Consider the following 27,083-nt stretch of genomic DNA (forward strand, 5'->3'; position numbering starts at 1 on the left):
ATATTAAGTATCTATTCTACAGGAACCACTGTTTTTCTTAAAGTACTTAATTACCCATGTTCCGTTGTGAGTAGGGTTCCCTGGTCTTCCTTTTCGACTGAAAGCAGAGGGGGCAGAGTCATGGTCACTTGGCAGTGACCAGGGGCACGATAGACGAATGCCCACCGATGTGTGGTGCTTCAGGTGTGAAGAGGTGAAGCTTGACTCTGCAGCCACGAGAACCAGGAGGCGTCGATGACGACCAGGAGCTGGATTCGAGCAGTCCCACAAAGGATTTATTTATTTAAAGAGTTTTATATAGCGCTGGCTAGACCCGAAGGTATCAGAGCGCTTTACATTAGCTTCCACAATGTTACAGATATAATGGGAGAGGAGAGACAAATAGTCGAAGGGGGAAGTGAGAAGAGGGAGGATGAGGGAAGAGACGACAGGAGAGACAAAAGGAAGTCCGTCTAAAGACAGACTGGGTAGGTGACGTCAGAGGAGGGAATCCACGGCCCATGTCCCCTTAAGCTAGACAAGGTAGCTCCATCGGGCAACAGACAAAATAGGTAGGTCTCAATTGGCGAGGGAAAGTTCACCTATAGACAGGGTGAGGACTAAGAGCAAGGACAGGTGAGGGAAAGTTCCTAAGCTGGAAAGAGGAAAATAGTAGAGGGGAAGGGGGTAGGAGACAGGGGGGGAGGGAGATAAGGTCAAGAGAGACGCAGGATAGTTTGCCCAAAGACAGGCTGGGTAGGTGATGGTCAAGGAGGGAATCCCTAGCCCATCTCTTTAGCTCGCGAGGTAGCTCCACCGGGCAGCAGTCAAAATGGTTAGGTCTCAGCTATCAAGGGAAAGTTCTCAGAGTAAAGGTCCAGGTGGGTGAGCAGGAACAGGGTCGGGAGAACACAGGTCAAGGTCTGGACGATGATCTATGATTTTTGCCCAGGAGAGGAAGGAAGTTGAGTGCTGCGGCGTCAGTGCTCCGCTTGAACAAAACATGCCTTGGCAACAGCAACCCACATAAGGAGAGAAAAGATACTTCGGTGTGGACAAGCAAGGACCTGGGGACTCCCTAAGCAATGGAGAGTCAGGGCACGTTTGGAGCAACCAGGGAAGCCCAATTAAACTTAGAGTTGCCTTCTCAGGGACCCACCAGTCGCCGGACCAGGGATCGTGAAGGGACCTAGAGAGGAATCACACAATACCAGCCCACAGGACACTGGGGGAGTGTAGGCCGGTAATCTTCGTTGGAAATGCTGCTCGGGGTGCGGACTACAAGTAGCCCAAAGCACAGCCATATGCACTTGCAAATGTGCACGGTGTCCAGGGGTTCGGGTTCCATGGTCCCCAAGAGAGCTACAGGTCTCAGCTTTGCTGGGAGCTCAGGTCGGCCTCTGGTAAGTCTGGGAACCCACCTCCTGTGTTGCAAATTCTTCGGAGTCTGGCGGGAGCTTCAGAAATACAAACCGGTCAGATGAGTCTTTGGTGCCTGCCAAGCAGGGGACTAACTCCTTTACTCCAAGGGAGATGCTTCAGTTATCTAGCGCCTTGTAGAGCGTTGAAGTTCCAGGATTATGTACCAGAGTTTCGTCCAGGTAAATCTAAAGTCCTGTAGTCAGGGGTTCCTACTTTATACCCAAGGAAGGGGTGAGACAAACTCTGGGGACCCACCTATGGGAGGGTCAGGATGCAGGGGTTGTTACACCCATATTCTTTGTCCAGTTCTGCACCAGAGCAGGGGCTGGTAGCCCCTGCAACTGGTTTAAGCTGGACTATTCACAGGGACACCAAATGTGCCCCAGTGCAGACTTCAAAGCACTCTTGGAGTGCACCCACCCAGCCCAAATACACTAAAGCCTCCCTGTGACAGGAAACCTATTATCCAGGCCTCCCCTGCCAGAGTTTCATCCCGCAGCAGGAGTCCAGACTCGTGTCTGTGGCTGCAAAATCAATTTTACTGATGCCAGGCTTCTGTTAAGCTGGTACAGGGTGAACCAGTGTGGACATATCCCTCTAGAAGGGTGGCATCATTCCTGCCCCCCCAGGACTGGCAGCGAGGTATGATTCCAAGTTGTTAGACACCAAACAAGACATGTTTCCTTGCAGCCATTCCAAAGTTAGCCTTTAACGTGAGGTTATAATGCACTTAAGAGTATACGGTCTCGCTGCATCACAGAACAACCCCGGAGAATAGATTCGGAAGGCTGCAGAGGGGCCCTGCTCACGCATGGGCACCCTCTCACACAAAACCCAGCACCCTGCCTTCAGGATTGATAAGGCCTGCCTGGAGTGTACCTAAAGTACATGCAATCATTTTAGAGAGGAAGCAGCTAGGCTGGGGCCCTGAATAGCAGGATCCCAGCCAAACTAAGTAAAAAAACATCAAAACACCAGGTAAAAAGTGGGGGCAACCATGCAGTCAGATTCCACCTTCCTACAGTGGGCTCAACTCCGAGAAGACATAAGTTCTTGTCCTCAGACCCACTCCCTCATTATGGGACCACACCTAGTGGCCCTCTGACCTCGGCAACCCCCAAACTCCCACAGTCCATGCCTGGAACCTCTGGATCATACTCAACTCCTCCCTCAACATGACCCGATAGATCAACGCCATCTCGTCCACTTGCTTCAACACCCTCTGCATCCTTCTCAAGACCTTCAAGTGGACCCCTCCCCCCCCCCGAATCCAGAATGACCATCACACACTCACTCATAACAAGCAGACTGGACTACAGAAACACCCTCTATGCCGGAATCAACATATCCCTGCTCCTCAAACTCTATACCATCCAGAACACTGCAGCCGGACTCATCCTCAGCATCCCACAACACGAACCCATCACCCAGCACTTTCAAGACCTCTACTGGCTCCCTGTTGAGAAGAGTAACCTTCAAGCTACTCATTCACGCCTACAAATCCCTCCACAACACCGGACTCCAATACCTCAATAAAGCCTCCTTCCACGTACCCAAGAGACCTCCGCACCGCCGACCTCGCACAACCCCCTTGCATTCGTAGAGCCATATCAGGTGGAAGAGTTCTACTACATCGCGCCAGACCTGGAACGAGCTCCAGCTCAACCTCAGACGTTCTCTCTCCCCCCACTCTGCACACCTTCAGGAAGAGCCTCAATAACTGGCTTTTCAGCTGAGCTGCATGCCCCCTCCCGAGCGCCTTGAGACCCTCACAGGTAAGCAGCATTCTTCACAAATCCCGGATTGATAGATTGACCTCGCCTCCCCCACCTGAGGGGTGGGGTTGCCAGAGGTGGGCACACCTGCTGGGCTGTGCTAAATTTTCCTGCATGTCTTTCCGCCAAAAAGGAGGGGAGACAGGAAGGGGGCCTGCTCCTGATAGCAGAAAAGGTTGGGGGTCGCATACAAAGGCGGCAAGGCCTTTGAAGCTCCCCTGCCACAATAGGCTGTTACTGCCCTGGCTCCACCAGGCCAGGATCACCTCCGCCTAGGAATGGTCCGGTTTCTGAGCTCTGGGAGTAAAGGCTCCCACCCCCAGGGGTCCAGAAACATGTCTTGTGGTCAGAGGCTGGTCCTCTTCTCTAGGTTGCCCACAGAGTGCATTGTTCATTAAAAACACACTGGCATCAGAGTGGGTTTATTGTGCTGAGAAGTCGGGGGGGGGGGGGGACCACACCCACACACACACACACACACACACACACACACACACACACACACCTAGTGTAACCTGTGGGACAGCGAAATATTTGCGTGGTGGTTAAGAACCAAGCTCTTTAGGCAAAAGAGCTTAACACCAGAAATCACAGTACTACCCCTCCTCTAGGGCTCGGTCCCTAATTTTTATAATAATTGTTTTTAACCCTGTGCAGTTGTTTTTATGAGAAAGTTTTTATACTTGTATACATTTTGTCGCAAACACTTAATTTTGTACTGGATTGTGTGTATGACAAAACTATACTTTCCTTTCTGAAGAATTGATTGTTTATACTTTTATGATATCTATATATCGAACAACAACATCCACACAAGAGGGAGTGTGTGTGTGTGCCTGATGGAAGCGTGCACTGACAGCTGGTGGTATGTACCTGGTGGAAGCGTGCACTGACGGCTGGTGGAATGTGCCCGGTGGAAGCGTTGACCGACGCCTGGTGGTGTGCATGCCAGGTGGAAGCGTGCACAGACGGCTGGTGGTGTGTGTGCCTGGTGGAAGCGTGCACTGACGGCTGGTGGTGGGTGTGCCTGGTGGAAGCGTGCACTGACGGCTGGTGGTGGGTGTGCCTGGTGGAAGCGTGCATTGACAGCTGGTGGTGGGTGTGCCTGGTGGAAGCATGCACTGACGGCTGGTGGTGTGTGTGCCTGGTGGCAGAGCGCATTGACGGCTGGTGGTGTGTGTGCCTGGTGGAAGCAGGAGCATTCACACATTGGAAGACACAAATGAAACTGACGAATAGGAGGGGGAGAAGGGAGGAGGAGTGAGAGCAGAGGAGCATGATTCACAGCTAGAAGACACAAATGAAGCTGACCAGGAGGGAGGGGAAAAAGGGAGGGGGGGTAGTGCAAGCAGAGGAGCCGGATTACAGCAATAAAAACACAGATGGCAGCTGTGCACGTAAACGCAAGCTGTAGGCCAGCAAAAGCCTCTGGTGGCACTTTTAAAAGCCACGTACTAAATGTCTTGAAGAGACAGCGCGTGCCGTCTCAGGCGAGATCGAAAAATTACCACTGAAGCACATATCCGGGAATTCCCAATTCAAACCTATGCAGGCGCAGCCTCCCAACAGTGAGAAACCAAATAGGCAGTTTGTCACTAGCAGGACATGCCACATAGCTAAGGAACATGTCCTACCATTTACCTACACAGCACCCTGCCCATAGGGCTACCTATGGCCTACCTTATGGGTGAGCTATATGTAGTAAAAGGGAGTTTTAGCCGTGGCACACACTTTAATCACTGTGGCAGTAAATTGTGCGCACAGGCCCTGCACCGGCAGAGACCCGAGGCAGGTTTGAAAGGCTGTTTCGGTGGGTGGTGCAAGGTCCACTAGTAGCATTTAATTTACAGGCCCTTCGTATACGGGATACCACTGTACAAGAGACTTAGAGGTAAATTAAAGTATGCTAAACATGTGTAGACCAATATTACCAAGTTTACAAGAGAGGGCACATGCACTTTTGCACTAATCGGCAGTGGTAAAGTGCCCAGAGTCATAAAAACCAACAGAAACAAGTCAGAATAAATACAGGAGGAAGGCAAACATTTTGAGGATAACCCTGCAAAAGGGCCAGTCCCAACACTTCTCCATCAACCTTTTGATGAGAGGCAGTCCTGAATAGCATAAACTCCACCAGGAAATCCGTAAAATCTACAGAGATCTTTAAAACGACTGCTGGTAATGTTAATATCATCCTGACCATTTCCATCATATATGAGAGGAGTATATATGTGGAGCAACTTTTGCTAGCTCCTGTACAAAAATGTGCACAAAGATCTTTGTTTTATAAGAAAACAAAGATGTTACCACCTATCACGTGTCTCGAACAGATGAGACACTAAGTGATGGGAACTTGCGTTGTAACAGGAGAATCAATAAGGAACACCAAAAAGGTGGAAAATGAAACCAAACCTATGCTCACCCCACTTTCCCACCCCTGAAACACAGACACGCTTCAAGGACTTGCCATTTTGTGACTTTAATACCCGTAGGTACTCAGATACTTGCACAAGTAACCGCAAAGTTTGAAAGACAAATTCTCCTTTCGAAAACAAAAAGCATTTTTGCTACTTTTTTTCTCCATTTAGCTATCAATAAGGTTAATCAGACTCTCCAGGATTTCGCCATTTGCAATATAATCGCGCAATCTGCAGTTTCGTAAAAAACAAATTTAATGCAGCGATTATTACAAAACTGCCCGCAAAATTTGGAAAAAGTTTTGTTTTGTTTACTATAACTGTTGAAATGATGAGCAAGTCAATGGTTGTCCAAATACTGCACAATACTTAGAAATGCAAAAAACTATTTTGCAGAGAGGAATGAGTCCCTTAGTCCCTTTTTAATTCACTCGATCTCCTGCCCTCCGTAAAAAGTCAGTTTGATTATTCAGGTGAAGACATTACATGCTTGGATCCCATGCGAAATTCTTATCTTTGTGTGCAGCAATGCTTGCTAGAGACTTTACTGGAATAAATAGGGGGGTAATATTTAGCGTACAAAGAGACATGTAGATAGATTATTCCAATATGGTAGTCATGAAATGATGGGTACATTGCTTGTTTCCCCTGTAATAAGCGATACGACCACAGAAGAATGAGTTATATGGATTCTAAACGAGTGATTCATTATGTATGACTGGCATTAATACAGTTACTGTGCTGGCCTATTGCATCGTTTCGGGTTGCCGTAAGGACACCAGTCGCACTCTGATGAATGCTTTACTTCATAAATCAGAAAAAAAAAATTTTTTTTTTTTAATTGATCGATGCTTAGATACTATTGAACTTTTATATAGTACTATTTGTGTCTGTATAACAGACACTCCATTAAAAAGTGTCCGCCATGTAACAGGGGCCGTATTAACAGTGCTTTGACGAACCACTTGACCAGAACACAAGGGGTTGGGCATGATCCATCTACAAGCGGGATATTTAAAGCGGGATATTTAAAGCAGGATATCTAAACCGGCACGAGACCAGCACAAGACCTTTTATAAGTACTGATCGGACGCACCGACGCCGAAGGACTAAAAATATAATCTGTGATTTGCTGGACTACTTGGTTACCCTCTGATCCCATGACAGAACTCTTAAATTGCCTTTAGAATTCAGATTTTTTTTTAAATTGACATTTTATTCCAAACTTCTACAAGTCTTGCCAGGACTTTGCTTAAGTCCCTATAGTGTTTTAGAAAAATAAAAGTCACTGTAGTCAAGGGTAGAACTGTTTGGTTAGAATGTTTCAAAAGAACCCAGCTATTAGTGAAAATAACATGCATGGCCTGGTTAAGGAGCTCTACCTCACACCTTACTTACACTCTTCTTTCAAGGAATTAAGGTCCTTATGCAAACTTAAAAATATAACAATGGGCCTGCATCCAACCAAACAAGGGCTCCAGGAGCTCCTGGCTGAGTATGCCACCCCTCTCAGAATGGTGATGACCAGTCAGAGGATGAAAGTGAGGAGGAGGATAATGCCCCCCCCCCCCCCCACACACACAATCCCTAGGGAGGAGAGGGCACCCATGCCCTTAACTCCAAGCAACAGGCTTAGGCTTCAGTGAGGACATTGAGAATAGCCCCGATGAGGAGGACAGCTTTTTAGCACAGCTGGCCAAAAGATTAGACCTGGATTCCAGACGCCTGGCTCTAGAAAAGGAAAGATATGGGGTTAGCACCCATCAATGGTGGCAATACAAATAATAAGGATAAGGAGCAATTTTATAATCCTAAAAATCCCCAAAGAGATTGTCCCTAAATTTGAGGAGGGTGATGACATCACCAAATGGTTCACAGCCTTTGAGAGGCTGTGTGACATGAGAAAGGTAAAGAAACCTCTCTGGGGGGCACTCCTGTGGGAACTGTTCTCTGGTAACTGCAGAGACAGGCTTCTGACCCTCTCTGGACCAGATGCAGGGTCCTATGACCTCACGAAGAAGACTCTAAGGGATTAGGACTCTGAGAATAGAATTAGATTCAGGGGGGCTCACAAAACCCAGAACCAGTCCTGGATTGATTTTGTAGACTACTCAGTAAAGACACTGGGTGGTTGGTTAACGGGACACAATGTGCATGACTTTACAATTTGTTTATGAAGGAATATATACTAAGTATTTGCACAAATGAAAAGTTATATCAGCATTTGGTAGACCTAGGTCTAATTTATCCCCAAGAATTGGGAAAGAAGGCAGACCACTGTGTCAAGACTAGGATGACAAGGACAACCACTGGGGTGACCAGAAGGTGGTGGTTACAAAACCTCCCCAGGCGAAAGAATCCAAGATAAAAAGTCTGAGGCCCCAAAAACCTGTACAGGGGGGATGGTCCCAAACTACTCCCTATGTGCCTCAGCCCTATAGGGTGAATAACTTGGATCCTGCAAAGGCCTATTGTAAGAACTGTAAGAAGTTTGGACATTTAACTGTAGATACATCTTGCCCTCACAACAAGGCCCCTAGCTCAACATGTACAGCTACTGGGGTAGCAAGACTACAGACGGGATCAACAGTGTGCCCATAGCACATCAGGATGCACACTGAAGCAGTTCTAGTTTCAGAAGGGAAAGTGGAGTTTGCCACTGTAGCTGTATGGCCACCCAACTTAAAGAAATACTTACAGTACCACTGGGTCAATGGAACTAGGATAGAAGCTCTAAGGGATACAGGTGCCAGTGTCGCTATGGTGAGAGACACACTGGTTTCCCCTGAGCAATATTTGATTGGGCGTACTTACCCAGTCACCAATGCTGACAGTGTAATCACTAATCATCCAATGGCTTTGGTGACATTAGTCGGGGGGAAGGGGGAGGATTACTGGCCTGAAACAGGTAGTGGTCTCTCAAATGTTACCAGCTGCATGGCTGCTTGGAAATGACCTGGAAACCTCAGCCTGGACCGAGATTGAGTTAAAGACCCATGCAGCAATGCTGGGTATCCCTGAATTGGTGTGTGTACAAAGAGCACAAAGCAACAGGAAGGGTGAAAAAGTAGGGTTGGAGCCTGAAAGTATGGTCCAAACCACCAAGAGAAAGGGTAAGAAGACTGGGGGACCAGGCCCTGTACAGCACACAATTCAGGACCCCTCTCCTCTGGGAGAGGACTTGGACACCCCAGAGGGAACTGAGCCCAGGTTGAACTCTAGGGCCCAGGGGGACCCACTAGGGAGGAGCTGTGCCAGGGTCAGCAAGACTCTCCTACTCTTGAAAGCCTGAGGCAGCAAGCTGTTTCAGAAGCAAAGGGAGATGTCAGTGGTACCCATAGAGCTTATTGGGAAGAGGGATTACTGTACACTGAGGCAAGAACCCCCAATCCTGGAGCCACCAGGAGAGTGGTAGTGCCACAGACGTACAGGGAGTTCCTCCTAACTTTAGCTCATGACATCCCCCTAGCTGGACATCTGGGCCAGAACAAAACTTGGGAAAGGCTAGTGAGCCACTTTTACTTGCCCCAGATGCACCAAAAGGTGAGGAGTTTGTCAGCTCCTGTGTTACCTGTCAGGCCAGTGGCAAGACAGGTGGTCATCCAAAGGCCCCCCTGATACCACTGCCTGTGGTGGTGGTTCTCTTTGAAAGGGTAGGTGTGGACATAGTGGGTCCACTTGAACCTCCCACAGCCTCAGGGAACAAATTCATCCTAGTAGTAGTGGCTCATGCTACTAGGTACCCTGAAGCAATTCCACTTAGGACTACTACAGCTCCTACAGTAGCAAGGCCCTCATTGGCGTCTTCACCAGGGTAGGGTTTCCTAAGGAGGTGGTTTCAGACAGAGGTTCTAACTTCATGTCTGCTGACCTGAAAAATGTGGCTGGAGTGTGGAGTGCAGTACAAGTTTACTACACCATATCACCCACAGACCAATGGCCTTGTTGAGAGATTCAACAAGACATTGAAAGGCATGATCATGGGTCTCCCTGAAAAGCTCAAGAGGAGATGGGATGTCCTGCTGCCATGCCTGCTTTTCGTTTACAGAGAAGTGCCAGAGAAGGGAGTAGGGTTTTCCCCCTTTGAACTTCTGTTTGGTCATCCTGTGAGGGGACCACTATCTTATGAAAGAGGGTTGGGAGAGGCCGCTTCAGGAACCTAAGCAAGACATTGTGGACTATGTGCTTGGCCTAAGGTCCAGAATGGCGGAGTACATGGAAAAGGCATCCAAGAATCTTGAGGCCAGCTAGGAGCTTCCGAAGCACTGGTATGAGCAAAAGGCTGCACTGGTTGAATTTCAACCTGGGCAACTGGTGTGGGTTTTGGAGCCAGTGGCACCAGGGGCACTCCAAGATAGATGGAGTGGCCCTTGCCCTATCCTAGAAAAGAAGAGTGAGGTAAATTACTTAGTTGACCTGGGCACAAGCAGGACACCAAAGAGGGTTATCCATGTGAACCGCCTTGAGCTCTACAATGACAGGGCTGACCTCACCATGCATCACTGATAAGGAACAGGAAGCAGAGAGTGAACCTCTCCCTGATCTCCTCTCTTACAGTCCAAAAAAATGGGTCGGTGGAGGGAGTTGTCTTGTCAGACACCCTCTCTGCCCAACAGCAGACTGACTGCAAGCAGGTCTTGCAACAGTATGCTAGTCGCTTTTCCCTGACCCCAGGTCTGACCAACTGGTGTACCCATGATGTGGACATTGGTGACAGTGCACCTGTCAAAAACAAGATCTACCGACAATCAGACCAAGTCAAGAAAAGCATCAAAGCTGAGGTTAGCAAGATGCTGGAGTTAAGGGTTATTGAACCCTCCGTGAGCCCCTGGGCCAGGCCTCATCCACGGGAGAAAAAATAGGTTTTGTATGGACTATAGAGGTTTCAAATGGCACAAAGTCAGATACTCACCCTATCCCAAGAGCTGATGAGTTGATAGAAATTTGGCAGCCCCAATTTGTCTAAATACCTTTAACTTAAATGCAGGGTAATGGCAGATTGGCATGGCCCCAGGAGCAAAAGAGAAAACAGCATTCTCCACACCTAATGGGCACTATCAGTTCACTGTAATGCCCTTTGGTTTAAAGAATGCCCCTGCCACCTTCCAAAGGTTGGTGAATCAAGTCCTTGCTGGGTTGGAGTCCTTTAGTGCAGCTTATCCCGATACTGCTGTCTTTAGTTCCACCTGGCAGGATCACCTGATCCACCATGGGAAGGTTTTAAAAGCCCTGCAAGCCCAAGATCCAGGCCATTCTGGACTGGGCAGCTCTAACAACCCAGACCCAAGGCAGGACATTCCTTAGCTTGACTGGGTACTACAGGAGGTTTGTGAAGAGATATGGGTCCATTGTGACCCCCCCTCACAGAACTCACCTCCAAGAAGATGCTCAAGAACGTTAACTGGACAGTTAGTTGCCAAAAGGCTTTTGAAACCCTGAAAGAAGCAATGTGCTCAGCACCAATTCTAAAAGCTCCAGATTATGCCAAGCAGTTCATAGTGCAGACTGATGCCTTTGAGCTAGGAATAGGAGCGGTCCTATCCCAGACCAATGATGAAGGCCAAGACCAACCTGTTGCTTTTATAAGCAGAAGGCTTCTCCCCCGGGAGCAGCGTTGGAGTTCCATTGAGAGGGAGGCCTTTTCTGTGGTTTGGTCCGTGAAGAACTTGAGGCCATACTGGTTTGGTACTCACTTCCTGGCTCAAACTGACCACAGACCTCTCAGATGGCTAATGCAAATGAAAGGAGAAAACCCTAAACTACTCAGGTGGTCCATCTCCCTACAGGGAATAGACTTTTGAAGTAGAACACAGACCTGGGACTGCCCATGCAGATGAACTTTCCAGGTTCTTCCACTTAGACAATGAAGACTCCATAGGGAAGGTTAGTCGCATCATCTTTTGTGGGGGTAGGGGGGGGGGGGGAGAGAGTTGTGAGAGAAAGTGCCCTCTTTCTTGCATGGCATGCCCCCACTTTTTGCTGAATTGCTCATGTACTTTGACTGAGTGTGCCACCTTTAGAGGCGAGACGCGCACACACACACACACACACACACACACACACAGGCAGTCTGCGTGTCTTGGTGCCGAATAAAACTAAGGGTCGACATGGCACACATACCTGTGTGCCATGCCCACAGAATACTGCCCTGGCATACGTCACCACTCTAGCTGGGTGCCCTATGCCAGTGGTGAGGGTACAGGTGCATGAGCCCTGTACCCCTACAGTACCTTGGTCCATTCCTGGGCACTGTGAGTGCAGTGCTGCAATTAAGAGTATATGGTGCTGGGAGGTTGTCATTACGAACTCCACAGCACCATAATGGCTATACTGAAGACTGATAAGTTTGGTATCAAACTTCTCAGCACATTAAACCCACACTGATGCCAGTGTGGGATTGAATGTAAAATGCATGACAGAGGGCATCTTAGAGATGCCACCTGTAACTCGACCAACTCCCAGTGACCTGACTGAGTGGCTGCCGAGGCTTCCACCCCCAGACAGGTTTCTGGACCCCTGGGTCAAGAGCTTGCCGCTCTCGGGGGCCAGAAACAATGCACATCCTGGGACGAGGTACCAAGCCTCCTCCCCCAGGATGGGCAGGGTACACAAAGGAGAGGCTTCAAAGGCATACCGCCTTTATGAGCCTCTCCAGGCCACTTGCTGTACTCAGCAACTGGTCCCCACTGGTTCCACCCCCCACTTTGGGCAGGAGAGCCAGCGTGAAAAACAAAGTGAGGAAGAGAGGTGTGCCCACCTTTGCCCAACTCCACCCCTAGGATGGGGTAGGAGAGGTGAAGCACAACCTCGAGCCCAGCCATCACGAGGATGGGGGGACCCATCCAACCAGGGACAGGCTACTACCCCTCACCCACTGGAGAGTGGCAGACTAGGGGGTGTACCCACCCCAGGGAAAGGACCCATTGGTCCCTGCCCGTACCTATCTGTTAACGCCCCTAAATTTAGTATTTAGGGGCACCCTGAACCTTTCTTCCTCAGATCCAGATTCCCAAACTATAAGAAAAAAGAAGACCTGCCGTGCCGCTGCTAACAAGAGGAAGACACCAACTGACTTGGCCCCAGCCCTGTCGACCCTAGAACCTGCAACTGCTAAACCACGGCGTCTCCTGTGGTCACCAACCGCGAAAACCCCGGAGGACCTGACTGCCATGCTCAACTAAAGACTGGGACTCCCACGAGCAGTGGTTCTGCCCAAACATCTACAGCTCCTGGTGCCAGCCAGGAACCGCAAATCCAGCACACTCTGCACCCACCGAGCCCGGCCCGTGCCTGAGTGAACAAAGACCACAAGGACGTCCCCCCGGTGACTGACCAAGAATCCGGCACCCAAGGACTCCCCTCGACGCTCCAGACGACGCCTGCAGCCTCAACACCAGGCAAAATGTCTGTTTGGTGCCGAAGATTTCAGAACCGAGCCTTCTTTGGACGGAGTCTGAGTATTTTTTCTGCCCAGAGACCTTTTTCGGCTCAGGCGGCTTTTTGGAGTCAGAGGTATTTTTCAGCTCCGAATATTTCTTCGGTTAAGAGTCTTTGTCTTTATGCTTAGACGTCGAGAGCTTTGACGTGGATGAAGAGTCTTTGCCTTGTGGCTTCGGTGCCGGAGGGGATGGGGGACTTCCCGGCACCAGAATGGGGTTGACTCAAGCCCGAGTCGGAAGCCTTAAGTTTCCATTTCAGAGCCGGGCCCACCAGGGGCAGGGCATCTGAAGTATGTTGTCGTGTCGACCAAAGCCAGAGGGCGAGGGTGTTACCAGAGCCTTCGGTTTGTGTTTGGCTAGAGGGGTTTCGGTACTCACGGACCGCTGAGCAGGGGCGATGGTCTCCTCTTCAGCATCAGAGTCATCAACTTCGGAGACGTAGATCTCCTCTTCGTCACCTGATTGTTCCGGCTGAATTTCGGGATCTGCTCCGAAGACGTCCAGAACGAAGCTGCTTCCGTAAGACATTTTGTGACGTTGAGCCAGACTATCACGGATGATTTTCTTCGACTTGAACGATGCACAGGCTTTGCAGTTCTTTTCTTCGTGCTCCGGGGAGAGGCAGAGATTCACACTTCGTGCAAGTCTGTGTGGGAACTTCGCACCACCGCCGGGGGATTTTTGAAAGGAGTCCTTTCCATTGACTGCAGGCGTGGTCGGTGCAGAGAGACCAAACGGCCAGTGTCGAAACGGAGGTTGAGAAGTTTGTTTTGAAGATGAACGTCGAAAAGGGAAAACGCAATAGAGACAATACCTTCGAGTGGAGAGAATTGCATATTGAAGAGGGATTCGAAACAGATATAGACCCGGAGCGCAGCAATGTACATCCGAACATGATGGCGGAAAAAAAACATCTAAGTATAGAGTCGATGCCCATGCGCACCATCGTCCTGGGGAGGAGTCACCTACCTCGTGACTACAAAGACTTCTTCCAGGACAAAAACAAACTTCAAACATCCAAGCCCAACACCAGATGGCGATCTATGCAAAAGTATACAATCTGCAGCTCATATGCCTCAAATTATGTGTTTTTAATATTTTTGATACAAACATTTGCGTTTTTGCAACTCCATCTATCAACATAATATTTATGCAAAATATGAAACTTAATAAGGATATCTCATTGTGTCGATTTATGAATTTTGCACAATAGACAATTCCTAATGGTTTTAATGCCTTTTAATAAAATATAGGTGACCTTCCATTAACATTTATTAGGCTGTCTTGTGGCATTGCAGATATAGACTTAGTGGTTCTTCAGATAATTGAGATGAATGGTTTGTAGTATAATTGAGATGAATGGTTGAAAAAAAAATTTATTTTAGTTACCAAAGGGAATTTATTTTCTTGTTTGATGTTAATACGCCCTGTCCCTTTGGCACGTGGGGCTTCTCTTTCTATTTGGATAAATAGGGGGTCACAAGAGTTGAAGAGGCTGTATGGCATCTGAGAGAGAAGAAGTCAAAACTGCAGTTTAAGACGGCAGCACAAACGTCAATTATTTCTCGGTTCGGCACCTTTAGCTGGGGTTGTTGTACACGCTTGAACTGCATTTGTACATTGGGAGTGTTTCCAGCTTGTATCAGTAGTTGAACTGTGAAAGCTATATAAAGCAAGGGACACCTATATGACTTAATATAGGAAAATTTAGACCCCCCCCACCCCCAACTAATATTCTAGCAAACATGGAATCTGTTTTCAAATTAATCTCAGAGGTCACATTTGATAGCTTGTGGGCAGCAGCAGCTTTGGTTGGGGCTTCAATAGCTGGTCCTCGACTGCTTTGGATGAAGTCATGGAAACCAACTACACTCCGAGAGGTCTACTTAACAAATAACATTTTAGAGGATCAAAATGATTTGGTAATGAGCTTGATGACATGGTGCAAAAAGCAGCGGAAGAGTAAAAAAACGTTCAAACCTTTTAAGCTGGAGTCTAGAAAGTAATACTTAACGTTCAAGCGTCCTCTCCAAAATCCTCAGGACAAGAGTCTCTTTCGAGGACCGGCTATGTTTGGAAACAAAAGCCAACTTAATTCTAACAGTTCCAAAAATTCCTAACTCGAAGTTGGGACAAAGTTAAGACTTTTATATCATGTTCGGAAGAACTGTAACATGGACCATTGGGCACTCCAGATAATGAAGACCTATTATTGAATTCCATGTGCCCAAAATCCTCCCCGTCTTATTAGACCTATCCTGTGGCTAAAGAAAGAGTTGAGAATTCAAGTAAAGATGATAGGAGTTCAAGCTCTTTAAGAGAAGAAGGCACTCATACTTGTGCCTTTGCTTCAGAGAGGAAAAGGATTCTATTTGGTCCCTTTTTTGGCTGCCAAATTGGACGGGGAATAAAGCCTATTTTAAACCCCGAGGACCCTGACCAATTACATCTCTGTGGACATTCAAGATGATTTTTCTCCAGGGAATCACCCTCTTACTAATGAGAACGATTTCCTAGTGATGTTTGAGCTTCAAGAAGAATACTATTGCATCTGGATTCATCCCTCGAATCAACAATTTCTGTGGTTTACTTTTAAGGAACCAACATTTCCAATTTCAAGTCCTGCCTTTGGTCTGGCAGCATCTCCCAGGATCTTCAGCAAGGTACTAGCACCTGTTGTTGCTCATCTTCATTTGTATGGGGTCACAATAATCTCATATCTTTATGATCGGTTGCTTTCTGCTCTGTCTTTTTTGAAGGTTCAAGAAAATGTTGAAATGGTGACTAGAGTTCTGCACAAACTGGGTTTCATTATCAGCAACCGGAAGTCTTAGGCCAACTCAAGAGATATTTATTGTGGCCCAAAAAAACACGGTTCTAGGTCGTGTCTTCCGGCCTTCTCTAAGGATTGTGGAAATGCAACACGTTACTCATCTTCAGATTGCTTCAACAGAGCATGTGTGGCTGAAAATCCCAGGGCTACTGGCGGCCACAACATCTGTTGCTCCTTGGGCACGGACGGTATCATTTGAATTTAGTTGTAAATACATTCTAAGCTTGTGGTCCCTGGCCCTGCAGAATTAGGAGGACCATATTCCTGGGACTACTAACATCTCAAAAGTTGGGTTGGTGCATGGTTAAGGGCAATTTGTCTGTTATAGGAGGTTTTTGCCAGTCGTGAGTGTGTACCTTCGTGGCTTACTGTAAAAGACCCAGCAGGTACAAATGATTGCGACTCGGTAATCTGCTTCACACTGAAAACGTCCTCCTAGGTTTTAAGATGCTTCTGTGTATTATGCACAAGGAATAGTACCGGGGTGTTAAGTGAATACTCAAGACTACCCAGGAGGCCTGGACCAGGTAAGCAGGAGGTGACCTCACTATGCAGTCTGTCTCTCTTATTTTGATCAGCCACTACGAACCTGCACCCTAAGGTGCCTGAGGAAGAGGTGTCCTGCCTCACAGATCCGGAGGCAGCGGTGCCCCGGCAAAGGTGCATACATGGGCACTAGAACATCCAAGGGAGAAATACAGCTCCCTCCCATGAGGTTAGGACTGGAGTTGTGCTTCCGTAGAGCTGCAGACACTTTAAACATGCCTATTTCAAAGTGGAATACTCTGCTAAAACAGTTTCCATTGATTTCAGGCTGAAAATGAATGATTAATGCAGCTAAATTTCCATATGTGTGCCACTAAATTTGCTAATGCATGCCACAATATCCTGGGGGTATGGTTAATTACCCAGTGAATGGTAAATTTACTAGGCAATAACCAAAACCGGGTCCAAGTGTAGTTGCTGGTTACAAATGAGCAATGGTGGTCATTAGTAGACAGTGCTATGCACACTACACTACTCAGCGTTAAATATCTACTTTTTACTTAAGAATATTGGGAACAAGGCCATAGTATCAATCAGTGCTTTATCTTGGAAATCTCTTGGTTAAGCGCCTGAATTAAAAAGCCCCGCAATGCAGATACCAATTGGATAATAAAATGTCTTGCTTCGCCACACTGGAAAAGAAATGTTTGACTCTTAAACTATACACTAGCAAACGTTCACGTGGCTAAACCATTCCAGATCTCAATACAATTACATTTTATTACGGACATTCTACCGAAATAAATGTTATAGATGAAGCACTTATCTACACTAATTTAGGATTCTCTTAAACCGTATTTGCACACAATACATTGATCTATACACAATTATTAGCACAAATGAAGTCAACATCTAAAATACTACAAAATAAACTAATAAAGCACACTTACATCAGCCCATTTAAGTATGCAGGTCATGCAGAAGACATGATGGCAATTATCTGGAAAACCAAGTTCTTGTTCCAATAAGCAGCTTAGACAAATGGGGCATGTGTCTGTCTCACTGTATATCACAGTAGCGGTTGAAGAATTGTTTTCTTGATTTTCTTCACCTGTTAGAAAACAAGAATCATCAATTTAAACATTTTGCACTTCCTAAAACTGAACTTTAGTTGAAAACAGCTACGTCTACGTTCCCTAAGGCATCACAGAGTAATTTTCAAGTGAACAAATACAGCTATCACATTGCCTTAACCTGTAAAAATGTGTTAATACCACCATCCCTTTACAGTATCTTGTACTTCACCACTTTAAATACTGAAAGACAAAAAGAGAACAAAAACACTAAACTATACAAACACTCTAAAGCAACGCATGCCTGCAAAAATGGCCAAGTGCAGTTCTTTTATATACAGGCAGCACAGTATATGTGCTGTCCTGAACATGTCTTGTCCTGCCGAATCCACCCACACCTATTCTTGTCTCTCCCACCTCTGTTTACTAACATGGACATGAAATCAAGAGGTATCAAAACCACACAATATGGGGAGATAGTATGAGTAGTCACTATAAAGGAGAGTAGTGACCAGTTCTCCATGCAGGCAGGCGGCGCATAGGAGTCTGCACTCAGTGCAGAAAACCGAGTGGCCTGCAGCAGTAGATCTGCCCTTCATCCATTCGATGTAGACACACAGAGCATCATTAATTTGTAGAATAGCAAATTGCTGACATTTAGAAGTTGTGTTAAAAAATAGTTAGCACCACTAGAGAAAGAAAAAAGGTGCTAGGTCAAGCATAGAATGTTTTAGGTGGATAGGAGCAAGTAGGTACAATCCTTAAATTAAAGATGCAGCAATATAAGTAGCATATAGGTACCCTTTCTTCCAGAGATTTTGCAGCCATACCATATGTGGAGGGAGAAGCGCTAGGTATGGGGATATAAGACATAGGGGAGTTTCTCAAGCACTGATAATTACTGTAATTAGGCAGGAGGGTGGGTCGAATGGCCAAGGGCTCTAAAAGAGGCTACTTTTCCAAAGTCAACAATAGCCGAAAATACAGAAAAAACAAAATACCTTTTATTTCTAACGCCACTAAACTGGATGGCTGAACCATCAGTTAGATATTGGGAGCTATAATTCCCAGCCTGGCTTTTGGTACAGTCTGCAATTCTTATGGAGAGGTCCTGTCCGCCAGTAAATAAACTGTGAAATCAACACTTTTCCTATAGATTACTCCAGTGTTGAGTAACAACATCAAGTTTGTTCAGGAGATCCAAACTGCAGTCTCACAGTGCAAGCTATCCATCCAATTGATTCTCACTGAACTAAATTATAACATTCTGGACACCACTCAAACTGATGGCATAAACAATATAGTTGGAACACTCCATATAACATATCCTCCAGCCATAATAATTTGACAAACTTTATTTCTTTTCCTTTATAAAAAAAAAACAATAAAACAATTCATTATACATATTTGAAAAAATGCTGCAGACTTCAATTTCATATACCATAGCATCTCAGAGTGTCTTGCTCATTTATCGATCCGAACCTTCATGGATCAACAACCCCTCCTTTTTAGGTTTCAGCCTGGCGAAAGCAGCGCATGCGCTGCTCTCGCCATGCACAGGGCTTCTTGGAATCAATAGGGATTCCGAAGCCGTGTCCCAGCTCTGCCTTCAGTTTTAATTTGTGCGTGTCGTTTGGCTTCGCGAATTATGCCAAAGGCAGTGCAATGATGGCACCGAAGGCATGTCAATCCCACCTTGTTGCCACCCTGTCTCCTTTTAGCCACGCCCACCCGCGGCGTTAGACTATGTCCTTTAATTACTGGGGAAGCACTATTTTTTTCCCCTTCCCTCTGTCTCCCCGAGCAGACCCGTCCCTCTGTCTCTGAGACACAGCTGCTTGTTGATTTCTGAGTTAGCATTTGAGACATTTTACTGTTTTTTCAAAGTAATTTGCACAGTCATGCAGGATCAGAGATGTGAGTGATATATACCCTAAGTCTCTTTTTTTACTCTAGTCCTGGCAAACAAAATAATTCTCTAATCCTACTCTCAGTTCTGCTACGCCCTATGTGTCACTGATGAGACCGCCCTATTACTAATTCATTAACTCCCCTTATTACCTCATTAAGCCCTTGGCACATTCATCATTACATTTTAGACAACCTTCAGGAATCCCTTTAGCTAATACATTTAATTCAGGAATCCTCTTTATTAGAACTGTTTGTTAGTCTTCAGTACTCTCCATGCCCATTGATCTAATAACAGCCACCAGTCCCGATTATCTTCACTTTGAATATTAGTGCTATTTTTGTGATCATATACCCGTTTAATTCTTGACAAGCTGTCTACTAATGAATAGCTTCTTACCTGTCGGTGTAGTTTTGCAGCTTGAAGAATTTTCTGGATTCACTATGCTGGGCATTATTCCGCCAGATAGTGGTTGGGTCCGGAATTGTAATATTTCTCAGTCTTTTTTTTGTTGGTGTGCCTCGACGTAGTACCATTTGGTGCCTTTCTGTGACCATTGACGGGCTTCCTCCGGAAGCTCCCAACTTTGGTAGCCATCTTCGGATTCTTTTTTTTTTTTCATTTCTCCTCCTTATATTTCTCTACCTTGGCGGAGAATGGTGGGCTCGCTAGTGAATCTAGAAAATTCTTCAAGCTGCAAAACTACACCGACATGTAAGAAACTATTTGTTTAGCAGTGTGAATCTTTTCTGGATTCACTATGCTGTGCAAAGACTTAGTAGCGATTTGCTAGTCTTGTGGTGGCTGGGTGGAAGATGAACTTTGGTTTGTAAATAGATGCTGTAAGACCTTTGGTCCTAGTTGTGCATTTGAATATCGACAGTAGCATTTGGTGAATGTCTGTAGTACTGAGACCATGTTGCAGCCATGCAGATGTCTTGAATTGGAGTGTTAGCAAGAAAAGCAATAGTTGCTCCTTTCTTCGTGCGCCTGTGGCGCCCCTTGTAAAGTTTGTCCTGCTTGCTTGTGGCACAATTGTATGGCTTGTGCTATCCATCTGGCAAAGGATACAAATAACTTTTGTTTTTCTGTATTCTTTAGTTCTTTCAACGTAATACAGGACTGCTCTTCTTGCGTCAAGTGTGTGCCAAACCCTTTTTGCCTTGTTCTTTGGAGTTTGAAAGAAACTTGGTATCTGTATACTCTGATTTATGTGGAATCGTGACACCACCTTCGGCATAAATTGCATATCGGTCCTCATGACAATCCTGTTACTATGTATCTACAAGCAGGGTTCCTGTAGTTCGCTAACTCTACGTAGGGATGTTATTGCCACTAAAAATGCCATTTTTATTGCAAGCATTTGTAGAGTTGCTTTATGTAGTGGTTCCAGAGGTGCTTTCATTATTTGTGCTAGAACTATGTTCAGATTCCATGTTGGGGCTGGTACCATTTTTGTTGGGGCAATTCTTTTTGCTCCTTCTATGAACCGTTTGACTGAGTCCCCCCTTGTTTACATAAAACATTGTAGTGTTGTCTGTTTGTTCAGGATCTTTTTCCTGTAGAGCTCTTTCTGAAAGGCTTTTAAGGCTAATAACACCGTTTTAGTTCCAAGATATTGATGTGTTTCACTGCATCCTGTGGTGCCCACAATCCCCTTACTTTGAGATCGTTCATGTGTGCTCCCCATCCTATTACGGACGCATCTGTTGTTATGGCTACTGCTGGAGTTGGTGGTGTGAAAAGTCTCCCCTCTGCTATGCTGGTCTTGTTCCACCATGCCATCTCTTGATGAACTCAGTTTGTGACAACTACTAGATCCTCCCAACTCCCAGTACCCTGTGACCATTGTGTTTGGAGCCATTCTTGAAGTGGTCTCATGTGTAGACGAATGTTGGGAACTAAATGAATGCACAAGGCCATCGTTCCTAGTAAGTCAGATGATGCCCCCTTTGGTATAGATGAGTCTCCTTCAATAGGGCTTTTCTCGCTCGGGAAAGCTTTCCCTAACAGTGTTTATCTCTGTGCCCAAGAACACCTTTTTGAGTTCTGGTTCTATTGATGACTTTTCCCAATGTATGGAGAAACCCAGCTGAACTAGTGTCTCTATCACTTGATGTATATTCTGTTTGCATAGGCTGTAAGAGTTTGCTCTTGCCAACCAGATGTCGAAGTAGGGGTAAACATGAATTCCTTGCCTTCTGAGATGTGCCGCTACTGCTGCCAGGCACTTTGTGAACACTCTTGTTGCTGATTTTAGACTGAAAGCAAGAACTTTGAATTGATTGTGTTGTTTTTTCACAACAAATCTTAACATTCTTTTGTTTCTTGTTCAATGGGATGTGTACGCATCCTTCAAGTCTATTGTTGACCTGTAATCTCCCATTTGCAATTGAGGTAACACCACTTGTAGTGTAGTCCTTTTGAATCTGTGTTTTTAATCAACTTGTTTAGAAACCTTAGGTCTAATATTGGCCGTAATGTTACTTCCTAATTCCAAAAGTGGACAAATGTAGAATATACTCCGTTGATCTTATCTCTATTGCATGTTTTCCCTGAAGCTCCTCCACCTCTTTGATTAGGTGAGAATTCTTTTGAATTTGTCCTTTGCTTTGGCCTCCTGTTTGGAGGCTGTTTCGTTAGCTCTATGTAGTAACCGTACTGTATTATGTTTGAAATCCATTTGTCTGTGGTTATTTCCCTTTCTGGGTAACAGTGGCTTCCAGGTCTGTGCCAGCCAGCTCAAAAAATCCTCCAACTGTGTAATCTGCTCACAGCAGCAACATGCGGAAAAATACATTTGTGTATCTCGACTCTAAAGAAGTGATTTTTAAATGTCACAACAGGCTTTCCATATTATGAATTTAGATACCAGCATTATACATATCTGTTAGAACCCGGGGTCTCTGGTTGGCAGAGGTAAGTACCTTAGACCAAGTAGGGACCCTTGCTTCCAGTCAGGGCAACGGAATAACCCTCTGAGATAACCCCTGCTCACCCTCTAGGTAGCATGGCGCGAGCAGTCTAGGCTAAACAGAGGCAATGTGGATAACATTTGCACTTAACACAACAATAATCCCCAATCCACCACAAACTGAGACCACACAGGTAAGTATATTTTATAAAAATATATAGCTTTATCTAGTTTCAGCAAGTAATTAAAGCAGTTGCATGATAATCACTTCTTTAGAAAAATGTTGCATTCAATCTTAAGGGTTGCACTTAATCTTTCTGATGGTACTTGTACATAGGCAGTTCTCAGAACCAAAAGCAGTCTCAAGTCTCTCAAATCAGTGGCTAAAAATAAGAATGCCCCGGATTTCTGTTCAAGTAGCTCTAAAAACGAGCAAGGGAAACAATGCCCCGCGTAATCTTACTTTTGGCCTTTAAGCGCTGCAAGTGCGCTTCCTCGCGAGGCCCGGGGGCTCTTTTCCTCCCCGGGTTCCACCACGCTCTTCTGTGTGCCCCCAGGCGCCCTGCGCCGACCAGAACTCACTAGTCCACGGCCCCGGCCGGTCCCTCCTACGGCCCCGGCCGGTCCCTCCTGCTCCCCCGCCTGCTCTCGACAATCCAACGAGCGGCGGGGAGCGGGCCAGGCGCTTAAAGGCTGGGACGGCAGGCCGGGGCGGAAGACACTCGGGGGAATCCCTCGGAGAGGGCAGGTCGCTTCTTCCCGGGCCCGGCGGTGATCGCGCAGCACTTCCCTGGGTCCTGAGGACGGGGACCAATCCGGTCGCGGCGTCTGGACGCGCCTCTGGTGCACCCGTGAGTCAGCCAATGGCAGAGCGGCTCCCGGGACAGTCAAGCCGTGACGCTCCGCGACTTCGGCCAATCACGGCCCACCACCACGGATGACTCTGCGCCGCACGGGCCAATCCCGTCGCGGCGTTAGTGAGGGGGCTCGGCTCCCTCCACCAATGGGAGCGCGGCGCCTTCGTTCTTTGGCGCTTCAGCCCCCCAACGATCGGCGATCTTGGGGGGGGGTATTCCTGGCCCCCGGGCCGCGGTGGTGACACAGCTCACAGTCGTTTTCAGTGCCCCTAGCACTGGTAAGGCCCACAAGTCTCCGGGCTGCCACACACACACGGGTGTCGATGAACACGCCGATCTTGGCCCCTCAGCAGGCTGGGTCAGCGCGGCGCTCTCAAGCAGATGAGAGAGCAGCCCACGCACTGATCGGGCAACCTACAGGATTTCACGATCTCCTCGCCACACAGCAGCTTCAGGGGGCACAGCAGGGTCTTGTGGTCCTTGGGCAACCTTTATGTTCCTGGGTTGCAGACAGGGGGCCAGCTCTTCTCAGGCCCTTGGAGATTCAAGATTGTAGACACAGCACACAGCAAAGTCTTGGCAGTTGCAAGCAGGCAGGGTCACAGCACACAGCAAAGTCCCTTTCTCCTCCTCAGCTTCCAGGTAGACAGTAGAACAGGTCAGCCCTTAGAGCACACAGCAAGGCAATCTTCCTTTGGTTCTCTAGCCGTCCTCCTTCCAGCCGAGGTTCCTTCTTGGTTGCAGAATTTCAGAATCTCAACTTCTGTAGTCAGGGGTCCTTTCCTTATACCCCTCAATGTCTTTGAAGTCCTTTGAAGTCTTTGTGCAAGGAGGCCCTGGGTCCAGTCTAAACCAGTTCTGGGGGTTGCGGAGCACTGAGGTGTCTCTGGTTTTCTTCTCCCTGTCAGCTTCAGGGCCAGAGGTGTCAGTTGACCACCAGGAGGGAGCTAGCATGGGGGAGGTGGCCGGCACAGCCCAGTACTTATCAGGCATTCCTTCCTCCCACCTCCCAGGCAGGCAGATGTGCCCTTTCATCCCCGGGCTGGCTCCGACCCTCTCCTCCGGGGGCTCTGCAGCCCCCCTGTCACACCCAAGCATTCCACAAACCCAGGCACACAGAAAGGGTTAGACAAGAGAACAGCCACTTTCTAAAAGGGCCATTCTCCAACACAGGATTTAAAAACACCCTTCACTAAAAGATGTGTCATTAAATTCTGAGTTCAGGGATATCTTTCACTTATGTCCCATCTTGTTCCTATGGGAAGATAGGCTGGTATCACATGGGCCCAGCCTCCTCCATGTTACTCTATGGAGCAAGATAGCCTTACAGCAGTGAGCACATAAAATGGCTGCAGCCCACTACTAGAGCATGTGACCTGCACTAGTACATGCTCTACCTTATCCCTACACTGCACCCTGCCCAGGGGGGTACCTTGAGCCTTCCATAGGGGTGACTGATGTGCACAGACAGGGAAGGGTTAGGCCCAGCCAGTGGAGACACTAGCCAGGGGGACAGGGCAGTCCACTGACTGCACACAGGCCCTGCGCTGGCAGGCCTGAGTCACTATTTTAAAGCTACTCATGTGGGTGGCGCAATCTGCGCTGCAGGCCCACTAGTAGCATCTGTCATCACCAGCCCTGGCACACACAGTGCACTTTACTAAGGACCCCATGGTGATACAAATATGCCAATCAGGTATATTCAATTAATATGGCAATTTACAGAGGGAGCACTTACACTCTGACACTGATCAGCAGTGGCAGAGTGTCCAAAGCATCTAAATCAGCAAAAACGAAATCCAGCACAGCATCAAAACACATGAGTCAGAGGCAAAAAGATGGGGGAAGAACCACGCCAAAAGGTGTCAGGTCTAACACGTGTCCCCTCCAGCTGAAAGTGGGGAGAACTACCCAACCTCTTGGGAGTCCTCATCACTAAGGCGGAAGAATCTGGACAGACCGTCAGCATTGGCGTGTTCTGTACCAGGGCGGTGCTCCACCGTAAAGTCCATCCCCTGTAGGGAAATGGACCACCTCAACAATTTTGGATTCTCACCCCTCATCTGCATTAACCATCTGAGGGGCCTGTGGTCGGTCTGAACACGGAAGTGAGTCCCAAACAGGTAGGGCCTCAGCTTCTTCAGAGCCCAGACCACAGCGAAAGCTTCTCTTTCAATGGCACTCCATTTTTGTTCCCTGGGGATTAGCCTCCGGCTAATGAAAGCCACTGGTTGATCTCCTCCCTCCTCATTGTTCTGTGAGAGCACTGCTCCCACGCCTTGCTCTGAAGCGTCAGTCTGCACAATGAACTCACTGGAAAAGTCAGGTGCCTTAAGCACCGGTGCTGAGCACATGGCAGTTTTGAGGGTGTCAAAAGCAGTTTGACAAGCCTCAGTCCAATTCACTTTTCTGGCCTGATTCCTAGATGTCAGCTCTGTCAAAGGGGCCACAATGGTGCCATAACCTTTGACAAACCGTCTGTAATACCCGGTGAGACCTAGAAAGGCTCTCACGTCAGTCTGGGTCTTGGGGGGTTCCCAAGCCAGAATGGTATCAATCTTCGCCTGTAGGGGCGCCACCTGGCCACTCCCCACCTGGTGTCCCAAGTACACCACAGATCCCTGCCCTATCTGGCATTTACTGGCCTTGATAGTGAGGCCTGCCTACTGCAGAGCCTTCAACACTTCAGTGAGGTGTTGCAGGTGTTCCTCCCAAGTGGAGCTGAACACAGCAATGTCATCCAGGTAGGCTGCGCTGAATTGCTCCAGCCCCGCCAGTACCTGGTTGACCAATCTCTGAAATGTGGCGGGGGCATTTTTCAACCCGAAGGGCATGACACGGAACTGGAAGTGCCCCTCTGGTGTTGAAAATGCTGACCTCTCCTTTGCCCCGTCAGTTAAGGCAATCTGCCAGTACCCTGAAGTCAAATCAAAAGTACTCAGGTACTGGGCAGCTCCTAACCGATCCACCAGCTCATCAGCTCTGGGGATGGGGTGCGCGTCAGTCTTCGTGACCGCATTGAGCCCACGGTAGTCCACGCAGAACCGAAGTTCTGGGGTGCCACCGGCGGTAGCAGCTTTCTTAGGCACTAAGACCACTGGGCTAGCCCAGGGGCTGCTGGAGGGTTCAATAACCCCTAGCGTCAACATCTTGGAAACTTCCTCCTTAATGCTGGCTCTGACCTTGTCAGCCACTCTGTAAAATTTCTGTTTCACAGGCAGACTGTCTCCAGTGTCCACGTCGTGGACGCACCACTTGGTGACACCTGGGGTCAGGGAGAACAGGGAGGCGAACTGACCCAAGACTTGGCGACAGTCCTCCTGCTGCTCTGGAGTCAGGGTGGGGGAGAGGACCACACCATCCACTGACCCATCTTGCTCCATGACTGCCAGGAGGTCAGGGAGAGGATCACTATCCTCCTCCCCTCCAGCATCTGTAGCCATGAGCATAGTTACTTCAGTCCTCTCAAAGTGGGGTTGGAGGCGGTTCACATGCAGCACTCTCAGGGGCTGCCTGGGAGTCTTCAGGTTAACCAAATAGGTAACCTCGCTCTTGCGCTCCACCACCTCATATGGCCCAGACCACTTGTCACGGAGCGCACAAGGCTCCACTGGCGCCATCACCCACACTTTCTGACCAGGTTGGAACTCAACCAGAGAAGTGTTCTGGTCATACCACCTCTTCATTTCCTCCTGGCTAGCCTCCAAGTTCTCTTGAGCGAGCTTCCTGAAGCGCTTGGTCTGGTTGCGAATGGCCAGCACATAGCTGAACACATCCTGAGGGGTTTTCCCACGGGATTTCTCCCACCCCTCTTTCACCAGAGTCGGAGGCCCTCTGACAAGGTGGCCATACAGCAACTCAAAGGGACTGAACCCTAAGGATTTCTGAGGCACCTCCCTGTAGGCAAACAACAGGCATGGCAACAAGACATCCCAGTTCCGCCTCATGGGCTCTTCCAGGCCCATAATCATGCCCTTCA

General features: G+C 47.7%; 1 protein-coding gene across 2 annotated transcripts in view; it reads right to left on the bottom strand.

Annotated features, from left to right (window-relative positions):
- SCAF11 (SR-related CTD associated factor 11) overlaps nucleotides 1–27,083 on the bottom strand; it is an 864,597-nt gene that overhangs the window by 779,010 nt on the left and 58,504 nt on the right. For both annotated transcript variants that reach the window (XR_013607094.1, XM_078675739.1), the window contains exon 3: nucleotides 17,302–17,462. Coding sequence is in view for 1 of the 2 variants with exons in the window: in XM_078675739.1 (XP_078531865.1) it covers nucleotides 17,302–17,462 (161 nt within the window). In the remaining variant the exon portion in view is untranslated. The remainder of the gene's footprint in view (nucleotides 1–17,301; nucleotides 17,463–27,083) is intronic.

This window comes from Lissotriton helveticus, chromosome 1_1, assembly GCF_964261635.1.
Source record: "Lissotriton helveticus chromosome 1_1, aLisHel1.1, whole genome shotgun sequence".
NCBI lineage: Eukaryota > Metazoa > Chordata > Amphibia > Caudata > Salamandridae > Lissotriton > Lissotriton helveticus.